This window comes from Fukomys damarensis, unplaced genomic scaffold (genome assembly GCF_012274545.1).
Source record: "Fukomys damarensis isolate Sample0158 unplaced genomic scaffold, DMR_v1.0_HiC HiC_scaffold_39, whole genome shotgun sequence".
Taxonomy (NCBI): Eukaryota; Metazoa; Chordata; class Mammalia; order Rodentia; family Bathyergidae; genus Fukomys; species Fukomys damarensis.
In genome coordinates this window covers 19,276,034-19,293,354 of record NW_022900951.1, presented here as the reverse complement: position 1 = coordinate 19,293,354, position 17,321 = coordinate 19,276,034, and the positions used below count along the sequence as shown (strand labels likewise).

The 17,321-nt window shown below is 39.0% G+C and overlaps 1 protein-coding gene across 1 annotated transcript in view; it reads right to left on the bottom strand.

Moving 5' to 3' along the window:
• Positions 1-10,696: 10,696 nt before the first annotated feature.
• The window catches only part of Ptchd1 (patched domain containing 1), a gene marked incomplete at its 5' end in the record, with an annotated part of 53,224 nt that continues 46,599 nt past the window's right edge, over positions 10,697-17,321 (bottom strand). Inside the window, one exon of the mRNA XM_033760463.1 lies at positions 10,697-14,246. Within this exon, the coding sequence (XP_033616354.1) occupies positions 12,592-14,246 (1,655 nt within the window). The remainder of the gene's footprint in view (positions 14,247-17,321) is intronic.

The window sequence follows — 17,321 nt, the reverse complement described above, 5'->3', positions numbered from 1 at the left end:
ATACACACACATAAATTATCTGGTAGTATTGAGTCTTTTCTAAGATTTACTTTGTCATCATGGAACATCAATTGCCAACAAATGTTAAACGCATTTAGTACTACTTCCAGGTGTTTGGGTTTTTGAGTAATTTTCCTGTAATGCCAAGTAAAAAAGTGTTCACTTTTTGTTAACAGCCTATATTTCTGTCTTTAAAACTTTTCAATTTTCATTTAAATGTGGGTTCTTAAATTGGCTTTAAAGACTGCCTAGCAAATCTTTATGTTTCTTGGAATTTAAAGCTTCTTTTCCACGGAATTCAAAGTCCTCTAAGTAGGAGGCTATAAAACCGAGGGACATTATAATAACCTTCAGACCATCCAACAACCCTATATTTCTTAATTCATGTAAACACAGACACGTATAACAGCCTGGGATCATTTATTTGATGGCCTTTGGTTCATAGGATTCAGAGTTTTTGCAGATTTAGTGTCTATATTTCTGCTTATTGTATCGTGGTGGGTCCTTATTGGATTGTCTTTTAGGGCTTTATCTTAATGAACCTTTTTTTGGATGTGGTTATTTAAGTCGTGTGACTCAAGGGAATTTTTTGCTTTTTTTCTTTATGAGTCAGTGATGCTTTCTACAGAAATGACGATTTTGTGTAGATGATAAAATGAATATTTCATGTAGATGGGGTTCTCAGTGTAACCCCTTAGGAGTAAGATAGTAATTCCTGACAAGAGGGTGGGCCCTAACATCTGGAGCCATCCCTTAGGTTGAGAAATTTTAATTTTCCTACCCCTCACTCTGCTCTTAATTTTTAAAAAATTTTAACATTATCCCCTTTACCAAATAAAGTCATTGCCTCCCATCTACAGTGGTTTTGAATACTGATTCTTTTTTTTTTGGTGCCATGGGTTGAACTTGGGTCATTGTATTTGCGAAGCAGACAGCAGAACCACTGAGCTAAATCCCCAGCCTTGAATACAGATTCTTATTCTTTATTAATTTTGTAATTCTAAATGTTTTTTTTCCTTTGAAAAATATAACTATTGCTCCTTCCTGCCCACTTTTGAATACACTACCCATGCAGGTATGAAGCCAAATGAGAATATGCTCCAGCAAGGCTTAAAAAATGTGTATTTAAGATCAAGCAGTCCTGTTGCCCTGTTATCTTTGTAAGCTGTAACATACAGCTTTTCATCTTGGTTTGGGTTCCAGCAAAAGCTAAATACTTCATGAGCTGTGTTACAATCTTTGCAGAGAGTTGTGGTAAAAAGAACTTAATTTAAGTCCAAAAATCATCATTTACAGTACATTTTAAAGTAAAACATTCTCTTTAAAACATCCTGTTTTCATCTTTTCTCATAGAAAAAGGGACAGAAATGGGAGATATAATATTACCCATTAGTAAATACTGCCCTTGTGTAGAATGCATCCAGGTTGCCTGATGGTCTCATGGGACATTCATGGAGGGAGAGAGTGTTCATTCTTCTTCCAATCCTTGCTACAATTTTTGTCAGTGCCCTTTTTTAGGTAGCATCTTGAGTGTTGGCCTGTTTTCAAGGAAGATGCTAAGATAGAATGGTATATTATAAAATATCTCCACAAATCTGGAATATGCACATATTTTGCCATTAGGATGGAAACTTAACCAAGTATATGTTGAAAAGTTAAAATGAATTCATTCACTTGTTATTTTCCTTTAGCCCTTATTTGCTGGGCTATTTAGAGAAATGTCGATGTTTCAGAGTAAAGCAAAGCAGGCAAAAATCCAAGAGATTAAACTTAGTTTTTGTGGATGTCTTCTCACCATAAAATGTTTCCAACTTAGCTCAATTAATTGAACACAGAGTTATGAAATGGAGTGCCCCAAGTAGTTGGTAATGTTGGCTTACTCTTTCAACCTGGATTTTTCATCTACACTATAGGCTTGGTTTCTGAAAAAAGAAGTCAGCCTGGATTGCCCTTTCTTCCATTTCTTGAAGAGTTATCAATGATGAGAGAGTGTCCATATAGAAATTATCCTTTTGACGCTTACGTATATACACATCCCCAAAGTCTGCACAGTTGTGTGTGTGTGTGTGTGTGTGTGTGTGTGTGTGTGTGAGAGAGAGAGAGAGAGAGAGAGAGAGATCTGATTTCAGTTTCCATGGAAATGGGCTAAATAAGGACTTTGACAGGAGTATGAGTGCAACTTCTTTGCAGTTCCCAGCTGCCGAGTTCTAGCTCAGAACCATTGAGACAAAAATCTGAAATCATCCCAGTCTTTTATATTATGAGATCAATGTTGTAATTTGATACCTGTAACATATAATTTTACATTCAAACTTTCTTCGTGACAGTGATAATCACTCATCCATTCACTCAGTGTGGTGAAATGAACTAAAAAGCCCACTCACCAGTCTTCAACAATTGTTTTGATATCCCAGGCATATACCCTGCTTTATTACTGCTTTCCTAGGTTTTCTTCTCTCTCTCCATACAAGTTGTGACCTATAAGCTAATACATCCAGTATTTCTTCTCTCTCACATCCTAAATGTCCCTGAAAAAACAATGCTACAGGAAGGAAAGGCCAAACTTCTTAGGCCTCTATTGACTTTCTGTGAACCCAGGCAGGCAGGCATATAGAGGGCCTCTTGCTGTAATTTCATCGCTCCATTTGTGATCAAATTTAAACTAAGGCCAAGAAATGGGTTTTTCTTTTCTTTCTCCAGAGACAGAGTATAACGTTGTGACCATTAAGCTAAAGAGGACACCATATGCAAAGTTTTATAAAAAGACATCTGCTGCCAAACAAACAAACAAAACACCAAACCCAGTCTTTCTGCATTTTTGATTGCTCATCTGGAAAACACAAGACAAGAACAAAAACAAAATAAAACAAAACCCCTCCACATGTACTAATTACTGTCAAAGAGCACTGAAATATCTGGACATAAAAAAAAAGAAAGAAAAGGCAAAAAGTCCAAATGGAAATATTTCCCTGGCCCATTGCCATTTCACTTCTTGGTGTGTGTCTATGAAAAGAGTCAGACATGCGTGAAAAAGTGAAAGCCCAAAAAATTTTAAAAGGGTAAGTATGTGAGAGAATAGATATGTAAATTAATTTGATTTAATCATTCCACAAATACATACATATATTAAAACATCACATTGTATCCCACAAATCTATACAATTTTTATGTGTCAATTAAAAATAAATTGATAAAAAAGAAAAGGCAAAAGTAATAATTTTGATATCTTTACGCTGGGAATTGAATGTCAAGACTGAAAACAGGATGCCTCATTGGAAGATGACATTTTAATATGAAAAGAGAGTCAAGGAAATACTCACTGTATATGGCACCTGGGTTTAGTGTTCTAAGTGGCTTAGGGGTTCTCCAGTCTATAAACTCCATCTGCAGGTGTGAAATGTTCTCTGGTGAAAGCTGGTCAGATGGAGAGAAACTGTGGGATTGCCAATCATCAGTGGGATGGTTTTCTCCAACTGATTTCTTTTATGTAGGTGTGGGATGATGCAAAACATATTTGAAGCACTAGAGAAACTCACTAGTAAAAAACAATGGAACAGTATTTTTCTGACATTGTTAGTCATTTTTTTATCACACTGACTGTTCTTAAACACCTTTAAAAGGGAAAAATACTGTCAATATCCGCCTCAAATAAACCAGGTTTTAGCTTCATTTTTATAGATTTAAAGCAATGGCGGGGTCTGGGGCAGCCGTAAATGGCCTCTTCAGATCTACTGTTTCTGCATAAACCCATTAACCATTGGCAATATAAACATCTAGGTTTGTTAATGTGCAGAAGAACCTTGCCATGATGAAGTAGAGGGGCACCAAAAAACGTTTATTAATGCTTCCTCCTAGAAAGCGTTTTAACTTTATGGGAAGTTGTGCTGGTTAAATTTATTTTCCACCTGAGCAGGTGCTCCATCTAATGGATCAAAGTGATGTGACTCACATCTTGTCCAGGTCAGAGCGGAACTGCATTGTTTTCCCTATAAGGTTTTATGTGTATCTGCCACAAAACTGACAAAACTGAACTAATTAGGTGCTCTAGCATTTGGATATTATTCTTATCTTAAAACTAATTTATTATTACCAGACTCACCTATTTGTTGAGTGTGAAGAAACCCAACTAAAATACTGAGAAATGCACATAACATAGGATATTTTGGGAGAAATGGTAAGATACCGTGTTAGTGGCTACTCTGATTAACAAGACATGGTATTATGATCTGTTGCCATGGATGCAATTGAAAAATTTATTTGATTTAGCCCAAAACTTTATAAAATAATATGCAATTTCATGAACTTCATTAGTGATGACAATAAGAGAAGAGACACATTTTTTTTGTTTGTTTTTTGAGACAGGGTCTTACTACGTAGTTGAGACTGACCTGGAACTCACTCTGTAGCCCAAGCTGGTATCCAACTCCCAGCGATCCTCCTGCCTCAGCCTCCGGAGTGCTGGAATTATAGGCATGTGCCACCACACCCGGCGAAAAGACACATTTTAATGTTTAAACTATTTTATGTCTAGGTGAGGATTTTCTCCACCATTACTAAATATTTGGCATAGACTCTCTTCCCTTGTTTTTTCACCCTTTAAAATTCTAGTGGTATAGAAATAATGTAAGATTTACAAAATTGACTATTTTGTTGTTAATAATTATTGGCAGAGGTTCTCTTTGATGTTAAAAAAACTAAATGTATTGGCTAAGTAGACACATGCTTTACAGCTTTGATGCATTTACACATTTCATTAATGAGAAAGATTAGAACAAGGAATTACTAAACCAAGCAGAAATTTTCCTTGTTTTGACTTGGCACTCAATAATGCTGCTCATGAGTGTTCAGCTGGAGCATAAATCCAGAGCAAATATTGTGTGGTTGAATTATAGGATCATAACAGGAAGAGAACCTGAATGTATTCGGGTCATTACTAAGGAGAAATTATGGGTTAATAAATAATGCAAAAGAAAATATGTGGTCCTTCCAGTTTAGTAAAAAAAAAAAAAGATATGAAGGCTTTATATCTTTATTCCAGAGTAAATCCTTAATAACTCCATTATTCTCAGATTATATTTAGTAATTTTCTACAGATTTCATTGGTTTTAATGTCCTCATAATTACCATCTTCCTGCCATATTCTTTGCCTAAGATCTCTAGGTACTGCACTAGGGCTCCACTTTCCCGTCTTTGTGTGTGTTGGTTGTTAAGTTTCTGGTTGTGGATAGTTCTTCTGTTGCTTGCACAACTTTCTTCTCCACCAGCATTTCCTACCACCAGGCTTCCCTGGATGGCACTTCTTTTCCTTGAGCTGGAGGAAATGTACTCACTTTCCCGACAAACTGATACAGTGGACATAAACAGAAAATGCTCATTCCTTACTGAGAGTTGGCAAGATAGAATGGTCACCCTACATGCCTTACTTCCTTCTTCCCCTCTCCTTTTCCTCATTCTGGGCCACCGAGCACAGACTCTAGATAAATTTCCACTATGTTTTCAACAATGAAGATTGAACCTATGATCTTGTACAAATCAGAGTACTGCTAAATTGTGATCAAATTTTCAGTCCTCCTGCCTTTGTCTCCAGAGCAGCTGAGATTTGGGTGTGTGCTACCGTGCCTGGCTAAATTTCCACAATTTTAGATGTTGGGAGAGGTCTCTGCAGTTCTGCATCCTTGCTAGTCTTATAATGACTTGGGAAAGTTCATCAAATATAGTTTTTCCACTGTGAAACTATTAGTGAGCAATTCATAAATTGAAGTGTGTTTACTTTTCCAGGTTTCTTTTATTTTTTGGCTGCTTTCAGATGTGTTCACACCCACGAAACACAGAAAAGGAAGTTTTATTTTAGGATGTCTTACAGACAAACCTCACAAACCTACAAAACCACAGGGCTGGACCTGCTAAGATATGCTAAAGTGCCCCACATGTATCAGGAATATTGTAAAAGATGGTATGCTTATGTGTGTACATGCATGTATGTGTGCATATTTATGTCTGTGTGTATACTCATGTGTGTATGCATTGTATGTGTTTGTGTCACACAAACAGAGCCAATGGGTCTTGCCAGTTTTGCCCAGTCATCCATAATCCTGACAACTGTCTTGGTGATTCTAGGATAGCAGACAAAGGCAATTTTTGCAGCATGTTAACTTTAAAAATAAATATCTGAAAGGCTGAAACAAACAAGTTCAGAGGTCATTTTAGAATATAAAGAACGTTATTTTGACAGAGAATTTTTTTTCCCCCAAGGATGATGCTGGAATGGGAAATGTAAATGGGTTGTTTTGCCATTTTCTAGGAATTACACAAAGCATTGTAGATCTTAAAGAATAAAGCCCTTAAACCTCACAACAGATGCTACAGTGTAGGACTAATGTTCCTCCATCTGAAAAGGAGTCTCCCGATGACTGGGTAGAGGGCGATACAAGTGGTGCTGATGAGTTCTTTATGTTTCAGGAAAGGCCAAGGGGAGATTCCCTCAGGCTTGCCTGTAGCCAACCCTGGTAGATTCTGTTGTGCCTAAAGTTATACCAGAAGCAAAGCCAACAAGGACAAGTAGAGTCATTTATTCCCCAATTTCTTCCATCAGCCTATTCTGTATCTTGCTTCTGACCAGTAGTCAAGAGAACTAAAATTCTATTTGCATATCTGTGTCCAAGACACATACCTGTCTTTAAATGAATTTATCTGTTTATAGCCATGAGTTATTCTCCCACTACCAACATTATCAAGATGAACGAGACTTATTCTTTCTGTTTGTTGGAGAGTCAGTTGCTACATTTGTTCAAGTATGCCTGATGTGCATTTTACAGTAGGGCTCACTTGGGAGCAGCCTCTCCAAGGATGTGGTATGTTGCTGCTGTACAACCTGGAAATAGGCTGCTCTTTCCCTCGTTCTTTGACAAGGCACACTGCTATATGTCAGCCCCTACTCTGTGTATGTGTGTACGGAGGTTACTGTAATTTTGAGGCTATATATATTTTGTTGCAATAGTGAGGATATATCCTTCTGTCAACAAGGGCACGATGCAGAAGGGTTCTTTCCTGGTCCTGCCATGGCAGTCATGTTTAGCGGGTGTTGGGAATAAATTAGCACTGAAAAGTGTTTCAGAATAAACAAATGATCACTTCTCAGCCTTTTGGCTATGATCAAGTGCAGGATAAACAAATGAAAGAGTTAAAGGATGAATGAAGATGAACAGAACTAGGCACTGGGCTTGGCATGAACCAGTATTTAGAAAAAGTTTGGTTCCTCGGAGAAAAGATGGTTGAGAAGTTTTTGACTGCCCATTAGGTAAAACGAGGACACCAGGATCACACTCCCAAAGAGGTCTTTATTAACTTAGGACAGTGGTCCTTCCCCCTTTTCATGTCACAGACCTTTTTCAGAATCTGATGACAACTACGAACCCTCTATGTAAGAAAATGCACATATTGAACATATACACACATTTTCGCATATGATTTAATTTTAGGGAGCTCAGAGTTCCTCCCTCTCGCAACTCATTCACAACCCCCAGGTTGAGACCCCGAATTTTAGATACACAGAATTTGGCAGTAAAGTGGCACAATGGAGAAAAAACTGAGGCTAGAAACTAGACTTCATTTACAGTTCTGTATCTGCTTCTAACTAGCTCTGTGGATAGAAATTCATTTCTCCAGGTTTAAGATTTCTCACATGAAAAACGAGGGGGTAGGCTGATTTATATCCAAAGATGCATCTGGTGTCAATATTTGGGAGGGAGAAGAAGCTGGCACATTCCATAGGAACTTCATTCCTTTCCACCAAGGTTCCTCTGTGGGTTGCCTCCTTGGTACACATTGCTTTCTTTGTGCTTTGAAAAGAAGCCTTGTTTCCCCACCAGGTAGGCTTCTTCAAACCTCACGGTGCTAATTTTAAACTAACTCAGAAGTCTGCACAGAGGCCAGAGCTCTCTGGTCGTTTCACTTCCTTTTCCTTGTTTGGCACTCCCATAGGTATCAAGGAAGACCTCAAACAGATCACCTGGGCAGAACGAACGGGGGCAGATGAGAGCTGGGCTGGGGAGGACATCCTGACACTGCCTTTTCGGGTGAACAGATTCGAGCTCATTCACTTTCCTCTTTGGTTTCTCCTGGATTGGCATAAAACAGAAATAAACAGTTGTAACCACCACAAGGGAGGAACTTGGTAATATGCTAGCTGTAGCCATTCTCAGTTCTTTGCCAGCCAATCCAATATAGTACTAATTTAATATCGTCCTTTGTATTACATCTTTCCCATTTTTTAAAATCGGAACTTTGTCTTCAGATTCTAGGTGCTTTTTATTTAGCATAAACTTAAAAGCAAATTACCCAAAGGAAACATTCAAATGTCTTTAGACAAGCCAGGCATAGCTAATAATCAGTGTTGTTCCCTCCCCACCCCCATCCCAAGTGCCTGTATCCCATTTTCAAGGTCAACGTCCAACCCCAACATTTAGGGCTTATACCTCCTTTACAATTATTCTACAAAGTGGTGATCCAACCTAATTTTCAATGTCCTAAAATGATCAGGAATTAAACTACCTTCTGTGACAACCCATTGCATGTTTATTTAGCCCTAATCTTGTGTCCCATCTGCTTCTGTAGCTTTAGATCCTCAGCCCTAATGCTACTATGTGAGATTGACAAGTTAACAATAATATCTTGGGTTCCTACTTTTTGCCAGTCCTTGCTTTCCAAATGTCATGCCACTTAATCCTCACAGCAAACTTGCCACATCACTCAAATGCAGACTCTAGGAGGGCAGATTATTTTTTATCTGATTTTTTTAACTCTTGTGTCTCCAGTCTGTAACAGTATATGGGCAATATTAGGCACCCAATAAATATTTGCTGAATTGAAAGACATTTGTTGTTATTTTCCCCATTTTATAGATGACAAAACAAATTCACAGAGGTCAAACACTACTACAAGCTGCAGGGATACTTTAATAGGCTCCAAATAATAAATCCATTATGAGGCTACCAATGTGTGGTCAAGAGGCTCTCTCTCCTGCCACACTCCAAGGCAGCTCTCTATCCTGCCTGTTCTTGTGAAGGACACAGCTAAACTCTGTTGCTGGGGCTGGAGGAAAAGTAGTGTCATGGTCACAGAATGCCACTTACAATTAGATGGTGGTTACTTAAAATAAAATTATTCTCAAGGGGCTTCTTCAGAGTAGCACATTGTATAAATAACTGTGGCCCTGGACGATTGCATCTGGTTATCTGACTTCTAACTAATAATTGAAGGGGTAAAAGTGGTAGGATGGGAAGAAACAAAACAAACATAAACCACACATTAAAATAAAAGCAATACAAAGGCAAGAAAGAAAGAAAGGAAAGAAAGAGTAATCTAAAACAAAAGAAAACTTATAAGCTGGAGCAATGCATAGGAATTTTCATGAAGGTTTGTCTTATATTTTCTGTGGAACCAATTGTACTTCCTTTGGCTTGAGGAGCCCTGATGCTACTTGTTGGAACACTGCTGCAGGACTAACCAATAATGCCCTATTTCAGGTATCATTTTATTTCTTCCAAATCCCAAGTTCCTTGTGAATTCACATCTTCTGCTGAATTTCACTCAACAAGAAAATATTGTCATCCTTACCTTGGCTTTTCTTATTTTCCTTATGAAGGCCAAGAAACCAGCATGTATCACAGTTTTTCAGTTGACCAGGAGAAATATTTCTGATGACTGGAATGTTGTCTTTGGTAAACAAACAACAAACACTAAATCGAAACCAACCAAATAAGTTTCTTTGGTAAAGCGGACATTAATGTCTTGGTTGGACTTAAAAGAAAAAAACCTTCCAGTGGGATCTTTTTTCCCTCTTTGTAGCAATTCAAAAAGAACAAGACTTAAATTTTATGGAGATGTAATTTTGAGATTCTCCTAAAGTGTCTTCTCCATGGTGGGGCTAAATCAATGCTGTCAGAGCAATAATCAACAGGAACAAATAATAATTATCTAACAATAAATAATAAATCTTGGCATGCATAGTCCCCCAATAGAAAAATTCATTTCACAGTCAGAGTTTCAGAAGCCTTGATTTCAAGTGCTGAAAAGAGAAGTTGACAAGTTTGAAAATGCCCTTCATTTAAAAATACAATATCCCAGGGAATACAGAGACTCAATCAACTTGGAAAACTACTATCTGTCATAAAACAAAGTTCCATAGTAAGTCATTCTGGTTGACCAAATTGAATAATTAAATTCTCAACAAAATCCATTTAATTGGTGTGTGTGTTATGTCAGTTTTGTGGAGTCATTGTAAGTTGAGGTGCTCCATGTGGCTGACACTAAATCAATGGCTGATTTAGAACACACTGTTCAGAAAATGATTTAGCAACATATGATTTAAGAATAAAACCAATCCCCTCTTCAGTTGTGTTTTATAAATAATAGCCTTGTTGCAGGCCCCTAGGAGAGAGAATTGATTGAAGATCTATTATGCAAACGTGCCCTTTTGTGAGAACTGTATTTGTCCTCAGATTAAAGCTCATTATCTTCTTGTTGAGCATATAACACGTTAGTGTGATCACTTAGTGTGGCTGAATTAGGGGTGACTGAACAAGTGTGGAATGCACTAGCTAGGATTCCCCTGCACGTGTATTTAAAACTGTGAGGACAACAGCACGTGAAATAGAAAGCACAGGTTTGCACTTGGTGTGTTTACATCTGAATCATTTGTTTTTTTTGTGTGTGTGTGTGTTTTTTTTTTGCTATTTAGAAAGACAATGGCAAACTGAAAGCCCAAACATTTTCATCCAAAACATTTAAAAAGTGTCTGCCCAGTGGCAATAAAGTCCTATGTTCCTGTCTTAGAAATGTATTTCAAGGGGGGTAATATTTGTCTTATGAGAAAACCTAATATTGAGCTGCCTTGTCTTAGGCACACTAAAATGATGAGAATTCTCTAGTGGGGTGACCTGGGTGAGTCATTTTATTCTGCTAGGTCTCAGAAGACCTAGAGGATCTCTGAGGAGGATGGAGAAGTCACACAATATCTCTGCTAAAGGCCAGAAAGGTAAGATGCTTTTGGGAAATGCATACCACTATAGATGTCTAAAGAAGCCACATCTCTACAAGGAGAAAATACTGCAGATGTTTGCCTCAACTATAACCAGGTTTTAGTTTTATTCTTATAGATTTCTTCAGAACAAAACATTTCTCTTTGGACCTATGAACCACTTCCCCCATTGATTTTGCAAGTCAACATATAAATATCTGGGCTTGCTAATGTACAAGAAGGGCCTTGGAGTGAAGTAGAGGGGCACCAAAAAAGGTGTGTTGGGGGGATAGAGGTAAAGGATAGCCAATTTAGCAGGAAAGTTTGACTGCTATTGTTAATAGATTTGTATGGGTGACTACTTTTCCTGGTAATTTACATCTATTTTCTTTTTGGCTCTTTATCTCCTTATACTTCTATAAAGTTTCTCCATGTCAGGATTTAGAGTCATTAAAGATCTTTTCCCCCATTCTTAAGTCCCTGAGAAATCATGGCCCATAGCAAAAGCAGACTGGTACTACAAATTGGCAACTATGGCAAATAACTATTTCAGCACTCATCTTCCCATTCTCTTCTATATATGGGCAGATGTTGTTTCTGGGCATCCATGCAAAAATGCATGTAGGGCCAAACCACAAACAGCTGTACCAGCTGGCTTTCGTTGTTGTTGTTGTTAAAATGGAGAAACTGTCCCTAGGTTCAAGTGGACACCTGCTTTTCTCCATCATGCCAGGTATTTGGGTTTGAAGTTGTGATTTTATGTCCCTAGAGCCTCCTGCCAAAAGCTGTAACTAATAAAGCAGGCCCATTTGGAGAGAAGTGACAAAATATTCCAAAATAGAATTGCCCCAATTCTGTAATGCTCAAGCTGGCATTGTTTTTTAGGTGTATTAACTGAACTACACAAATGTTAAAAGTATATCAACGGGGAACATGATGCATTCATTCTAGACAGCAAAACTGCCTCACCCAGGTGAATTCAGGGGTGACTCAATTTCAGATCATGGGTGATGACCACTCTACCACGTCTGCTTTGAGGTTTTGGCTTGATTTTGCTGGTCAGAATTTTCAAAAACATCTCCTTAGGTGTTGGGTAGTTCGTTGAGACAGCCAAGACCTCAAACCACAGACAATGACTACAGCTACTGCCCTGGGAAAATTTTGAAAGCCTTGTTGTTTGAATAATGCTTAAAGCTATTTCTGCCTTGGCAGCTGACCTTTCAATCAGTTGCTTTTATCACAATACCAGCAACATCTGCAGTATTGATAAAATAGGATCCTGCCTGTTAATAAGCTTTCTTCTATTTGATCTTAAGAGACTATAAGTCTCCTAAGGTCCACGTGTGTGCATGTGCATGTGTGTGTGCGTGCGTGCATGTGAATTCATTCTTTTAACAACCTTTTTGTTTTAAAGATTGAAAATTTGCCATGCCAGTTACCCCCCTTGTCCTTTACTTTTTTGTAATGCCTTCTCATCCTTAAAAAAGGGAACGATCTTGAATGTAGCTGCTTCAGTAACATAATCACTTTGCTCTTGATAAGACCTAGGGTGAAACTATACCAAGCAGACACTGTCACACTGTTGTAATTTGGTCAACCACTCGGGTACTATCGATATCCACCATTTCTACACATTCAATTTCTTCCCGGTTTTCAGGATTTTTCTTCTCTTTCCTTTTCTTCTTAGAGGGTGGCAGGAAAGTCAGTATCACAGGTAAAATGGCAAAGCAGTGAAAGAAGGTGACAAATGCTATTAAAAACAAGCACCTGAACAGTGTACAGGTCAGATTTGAAGGCACAGCTGCGAGAGGAATCAGACCAACAATATAGCAGAGGTAGCTCTGTAAAATAGCTACCCCATGCACTTCCAGGGCATTTTTAACCCATTTAGTTCTTGTGAAATCCTTGCCCAAAACAAATGTGGATAACAGTGGAGCACAATTGTCAATTGTATAATTAATTCCATAAATTAAGCATAGCACAGAAATGCAGTCCAGTTCTACCTTCCATAAGGTCATGAAACCTATCACTCCAAACTCCACAGATACAACTGTTATAGTGATCCAGACGTTAATCAGAGAATCTGCTACCAGGAATGCTGAAAAGAAGAGCAGGAACAAAGCACTGATGCAGGAATTGTGCAGGGGGGCTCCCAGAGAGGAGGCATATCGATCCATGTACACAAAAGATGGATTGAACACAATGAACTTCACCTTGGAGGTGACTGAAAGTCTCCTCAGGGTTTCTAAGAGATCATAGAGTTCTTCTCTTTTGGTTTCCATGGTCTTGGCTACCAGAAACATTCTGGAGGCCACTACATCAACCTCATCATTGTACTTTTTAGAGAAGATGATGTCCTCTTGAAAATGTGAAAATTGGGGGGTTTTCAAAAAGGAATTCCTCAACATGTCTGTAAAATTTTTCTTAGGCAAGCCAGTGGTTACATTGAGTTTCCGAAGGTAATTTAAATAGCTTTCAAACCAGGATATTCGCACAAACCCCTTCGTGTATTCTAGAACGTCTTCTTGGACACTTGTGTTCCAGTATTCTATGGACTCATATATGTAAAACCCAATCACAGGACTGTAGTTGCTAAAGTGCTTTTGCTGGGCAGTAGTGTACTCTATGGTTTGCGTCGCAGTTGCTACGATATTTCTAAGGTCTGACCCTTCACTGACCTGCAGATAGCCCATTAAGGCAAAGGAAATATAAATAAGGTAAAAGAGGACTACAAAAGGCTTGACATAGGTGTTGGTTATCCAGTCACAGTAATAGCGTTTGAGGAAACATACCAATAGGTGACTCTCGTAAGTGTTCGCTTCCTCGCCTTCAGTTGTGTCCTCACTGAATCTGGCGGTTAGGAGAAACCTGTACCATGCCGGTTTCTCCTGCAATACCTCAGGTTTCGGGACTTTTCTACAGAAGATACTATGCTGGTAATTGTTTTCTATGTAGCCAGTGAACACAAGGCTGGAACCGTAAAACGAGAGTACATAGAGGTAGTTGAAGAGGATTGCAATACAGGAATTGCAGCAGAAAATTCTGGCTGCCTCAATGTTCGTGAAAGGGCTGGCCCCTATGCCAAAGGTGACCAGGTACATGGCAGTGGTGAGAGAAAAGGAGAGCATGGAGTCTGCATAGACTGCTGCAGTTCGCTCTTTAACATGTTGGTCTTCTTTAGTCTTCCTCCAGGAGGATAACATTTCAAAAGTCCCATATAATCCATGACCTGAGGGAGCAGAAAAAGACCAGAGGAAAAGTTTAAAAAGCTAATCTTTTTAAAGAGGGGAATCAACTTGATCATGAGGACTATGGATCATGAGAAATATAACTAGCCCAATGATGAGAGGCTTGTTAATGCCATTGATGTCTCCTTTGGGGAGAGAGATCTATGTTTTAGCGAAATGGAAGTGTTAATATTGAAAGGGCAGCTGGAGCAGCTAGGATCTTCATGTTTTCTTCTGGTTTGAGAAAGCTGGATGATCTGCCTATAGAGAGCTATGGAGACTTGTGCCTATATCTACTGGCAATTGTGTGCTTCAATAGTATAGGGTTGGGGGGCACTGTTTGGTTGGTGCAATACTCCAGGGAAGACATCTGGGCAATCATCATGTTGTTTTCAATCCCCCCACATCTGGCTGGGGGTCAGCAGAGAGAAAGGCAGAGAATTCTGAGTCAATATCCTGTCAATTCTTTTAAAATAGGCCAAGTGGAGGGCTTTAGTGAGAAAGAGGCACTATGTTTAGTTTGGGTCTTGAGGTGAAACAGCCTTTTTCTTCTCCTCTAAGTATCAGGGCAGGAAGAGATAAATCTGACAAATGGGAGAGCAAAGTAAATAGGAACAGATTTGAGTGAATTGGAAAGAGGGAAGAATGGATACAGGGAACAAGATTCATGCACTCTGCTACTGTTAAGAATTTGAATTCAGGTCGAAGGTTTGTGACTTGCATTTCATCTTTAGGGATTTGTTTGACCAATTTTGGTTGTTTAGAGATGATGCGTAAAACAGGCAGTGACTCTGCTGGCTCCTCCACACTACTGGCAGTGGCCTGTGTGGGAGAGAGCCAAGATGGTCACCTCTTTCCTTAAGTACTTAGTGCTTTTACTTCACTTAATATTCCAGCAACAATAGACTAGGAGAAGAATAGCAAGTGCCCATGTCCTGACATAGTTCTGCTTCTTGGGAGATCTAGCATGACATCTGCTGCTTCTCCTGGTTGGAGCCAGATACTTCCTTGCCATGCCTCTCTCAGTTTCCAGGCCTCTGTATCATTGGAAATCCCATCAAAGAGATCCAGTATGGCATTTGATAACCCCTGTCTTGGCACTGGGATCAGCAGATCTCATTTTCAGCTTCCTTGCCTTGGCATATTCAATCCTATTATTAAGGATAATAAAACCTTTACCCTGTGGTACAATAGTTTTGTTTTTGAAAAGGAATTTAAAGTCTCCAGCCAAGTGTGATGTGAGTGAAGTGAGTCACTCTTACCTTGTGTATATAATAAATGAACACACATCTTCCCTCATGCCCAGGATGGTATTTATCTTCTTACTTTAAAGTCCTAGCCTCAAACCTGAATGCCCACTTCATAGTAATGACATAGGCCAGCTTCCTTACAGGAATCTGACATCAGCAATGAGTGATCAAAATATACAGTGAATGTTTCAATAAAAACATTCGTTACAGTAAAAGACACATTGCTACCGATCCCCCTCAGACTGTGCCCCCTTTCTTCGAACACACTTATTCCATCACTCTTGCCACTCTCTGAAGCAGTTCTGGAAGTCCTCTTTGTGTCTTTATGAGGTGAAATCAACAATACGGTGAATACTGCAGCCAAGTACTGTTCAGTGAGCAGGCAGGCTCATAAAAGCACTACAGCGCGTCCTCATCCACCTTACTCACCAGATCTGGTACCACGCCACCTCTGGCTCTTCCCCAAAGTCGAAATGACCATGAAAGGTAAATGTTTTGAATTGATTCAGGACACTGAGGCCGTTGTGAGAGTGCAACAGAAGATGCTCATGCAAGAGGACTTTCAAAGGGGCTTTAGAAAGTGGCAGGAATAATGGGATAAGTGTGTTTGAAGGGAAGCGGAGTGTTTTGAGGGGGATTAATACGATGTGTCTTTTATTGTGAAATTTTTAAACATTCTCTGCATTTTTCGATCACAACCCGTATCTTAATTTACTAGGCACCATTTTACAACCACTTTTAGAGGTCAGGTCAAGACTGTTGGTTTGATAACTAGCATCATGACCCCTATTAAATTGTAGGCAACTAAACTCTCCAGACATGGAACAAAAAGTACACTTGTTGACTGACATCCTGTTGTTAATTATGTTTTAGATAGTTAACTCCTTGTCTCATGAGGAAAAGCTATTAAATCTGTTTCCACTATGTTCTCAGGATGGACCGACTGACTTTTGATTAAGAGGAAACCATCCCTTGACAATGAGGGTAAAAAGAACATTAATACTTCTAAGATGTCAGCACCCTGGGGAAACAATATTGACCATTTTATCTCGGTCCATGTAGACCAAGTAAGCTTGGGAAGGCAAAACACACTTCAAGAGATTGCTGGCCTGAACTGCTCAGAGCACCATGGTATCGCCGGAGCTGCTGGAGGGGATTCTGCTGTCCCCAGGAAGCTGCAGCTGGGGTGGCCTCATGGTGCTCACTTTCTCAGACAGCATCCACAGTGTGAATCCCCACCCTTCCCTGCAAGGCCCTTTCTCCAGGCTGACTGCAATGGGGAGAGGTACTTTTGCCTCCAAGACTGAATTTTGCCAATTACTATAATCCAAATAAATACTCAACTTTCAGAAAAAAATATAGCAGTTTTTTATGGTATTTATTTGCTGGAAACAAAAAAAATTAAAACATGGCTTTAGTACTGAGTCAGATATATTAAGAAAATAAGAATACATATAGCAGAATTAGAATTAATCATATAGTAGAACTCGAATTACATTTGTTTTGTAGCTATTTTAAAAATCAGTATGATGTTTTCTGACATTATTTAACTCTGCCTCTTATAGGAAAATATAATAAAAATCCATTTCTTACCTTATTGTTGAAAAATCTTAGAAGCTAATTGAGAAAAGGAATGGAATTTAGAACTATTAGGTGACAGAAATGAGGCTGAAGGCCGGGCGTGGTGGCACACACCTGTAATGCCAGCACTTGGGAAGCTGAGGCAGGAGGATCGCTGAGAGTTTGAGACCAGCCTGGGCTATATAGTGAGTTCCAGGTCAGTCTCTACGTATTGAGACCCTGTCTCAAAAATCAAAAAACCAAAAA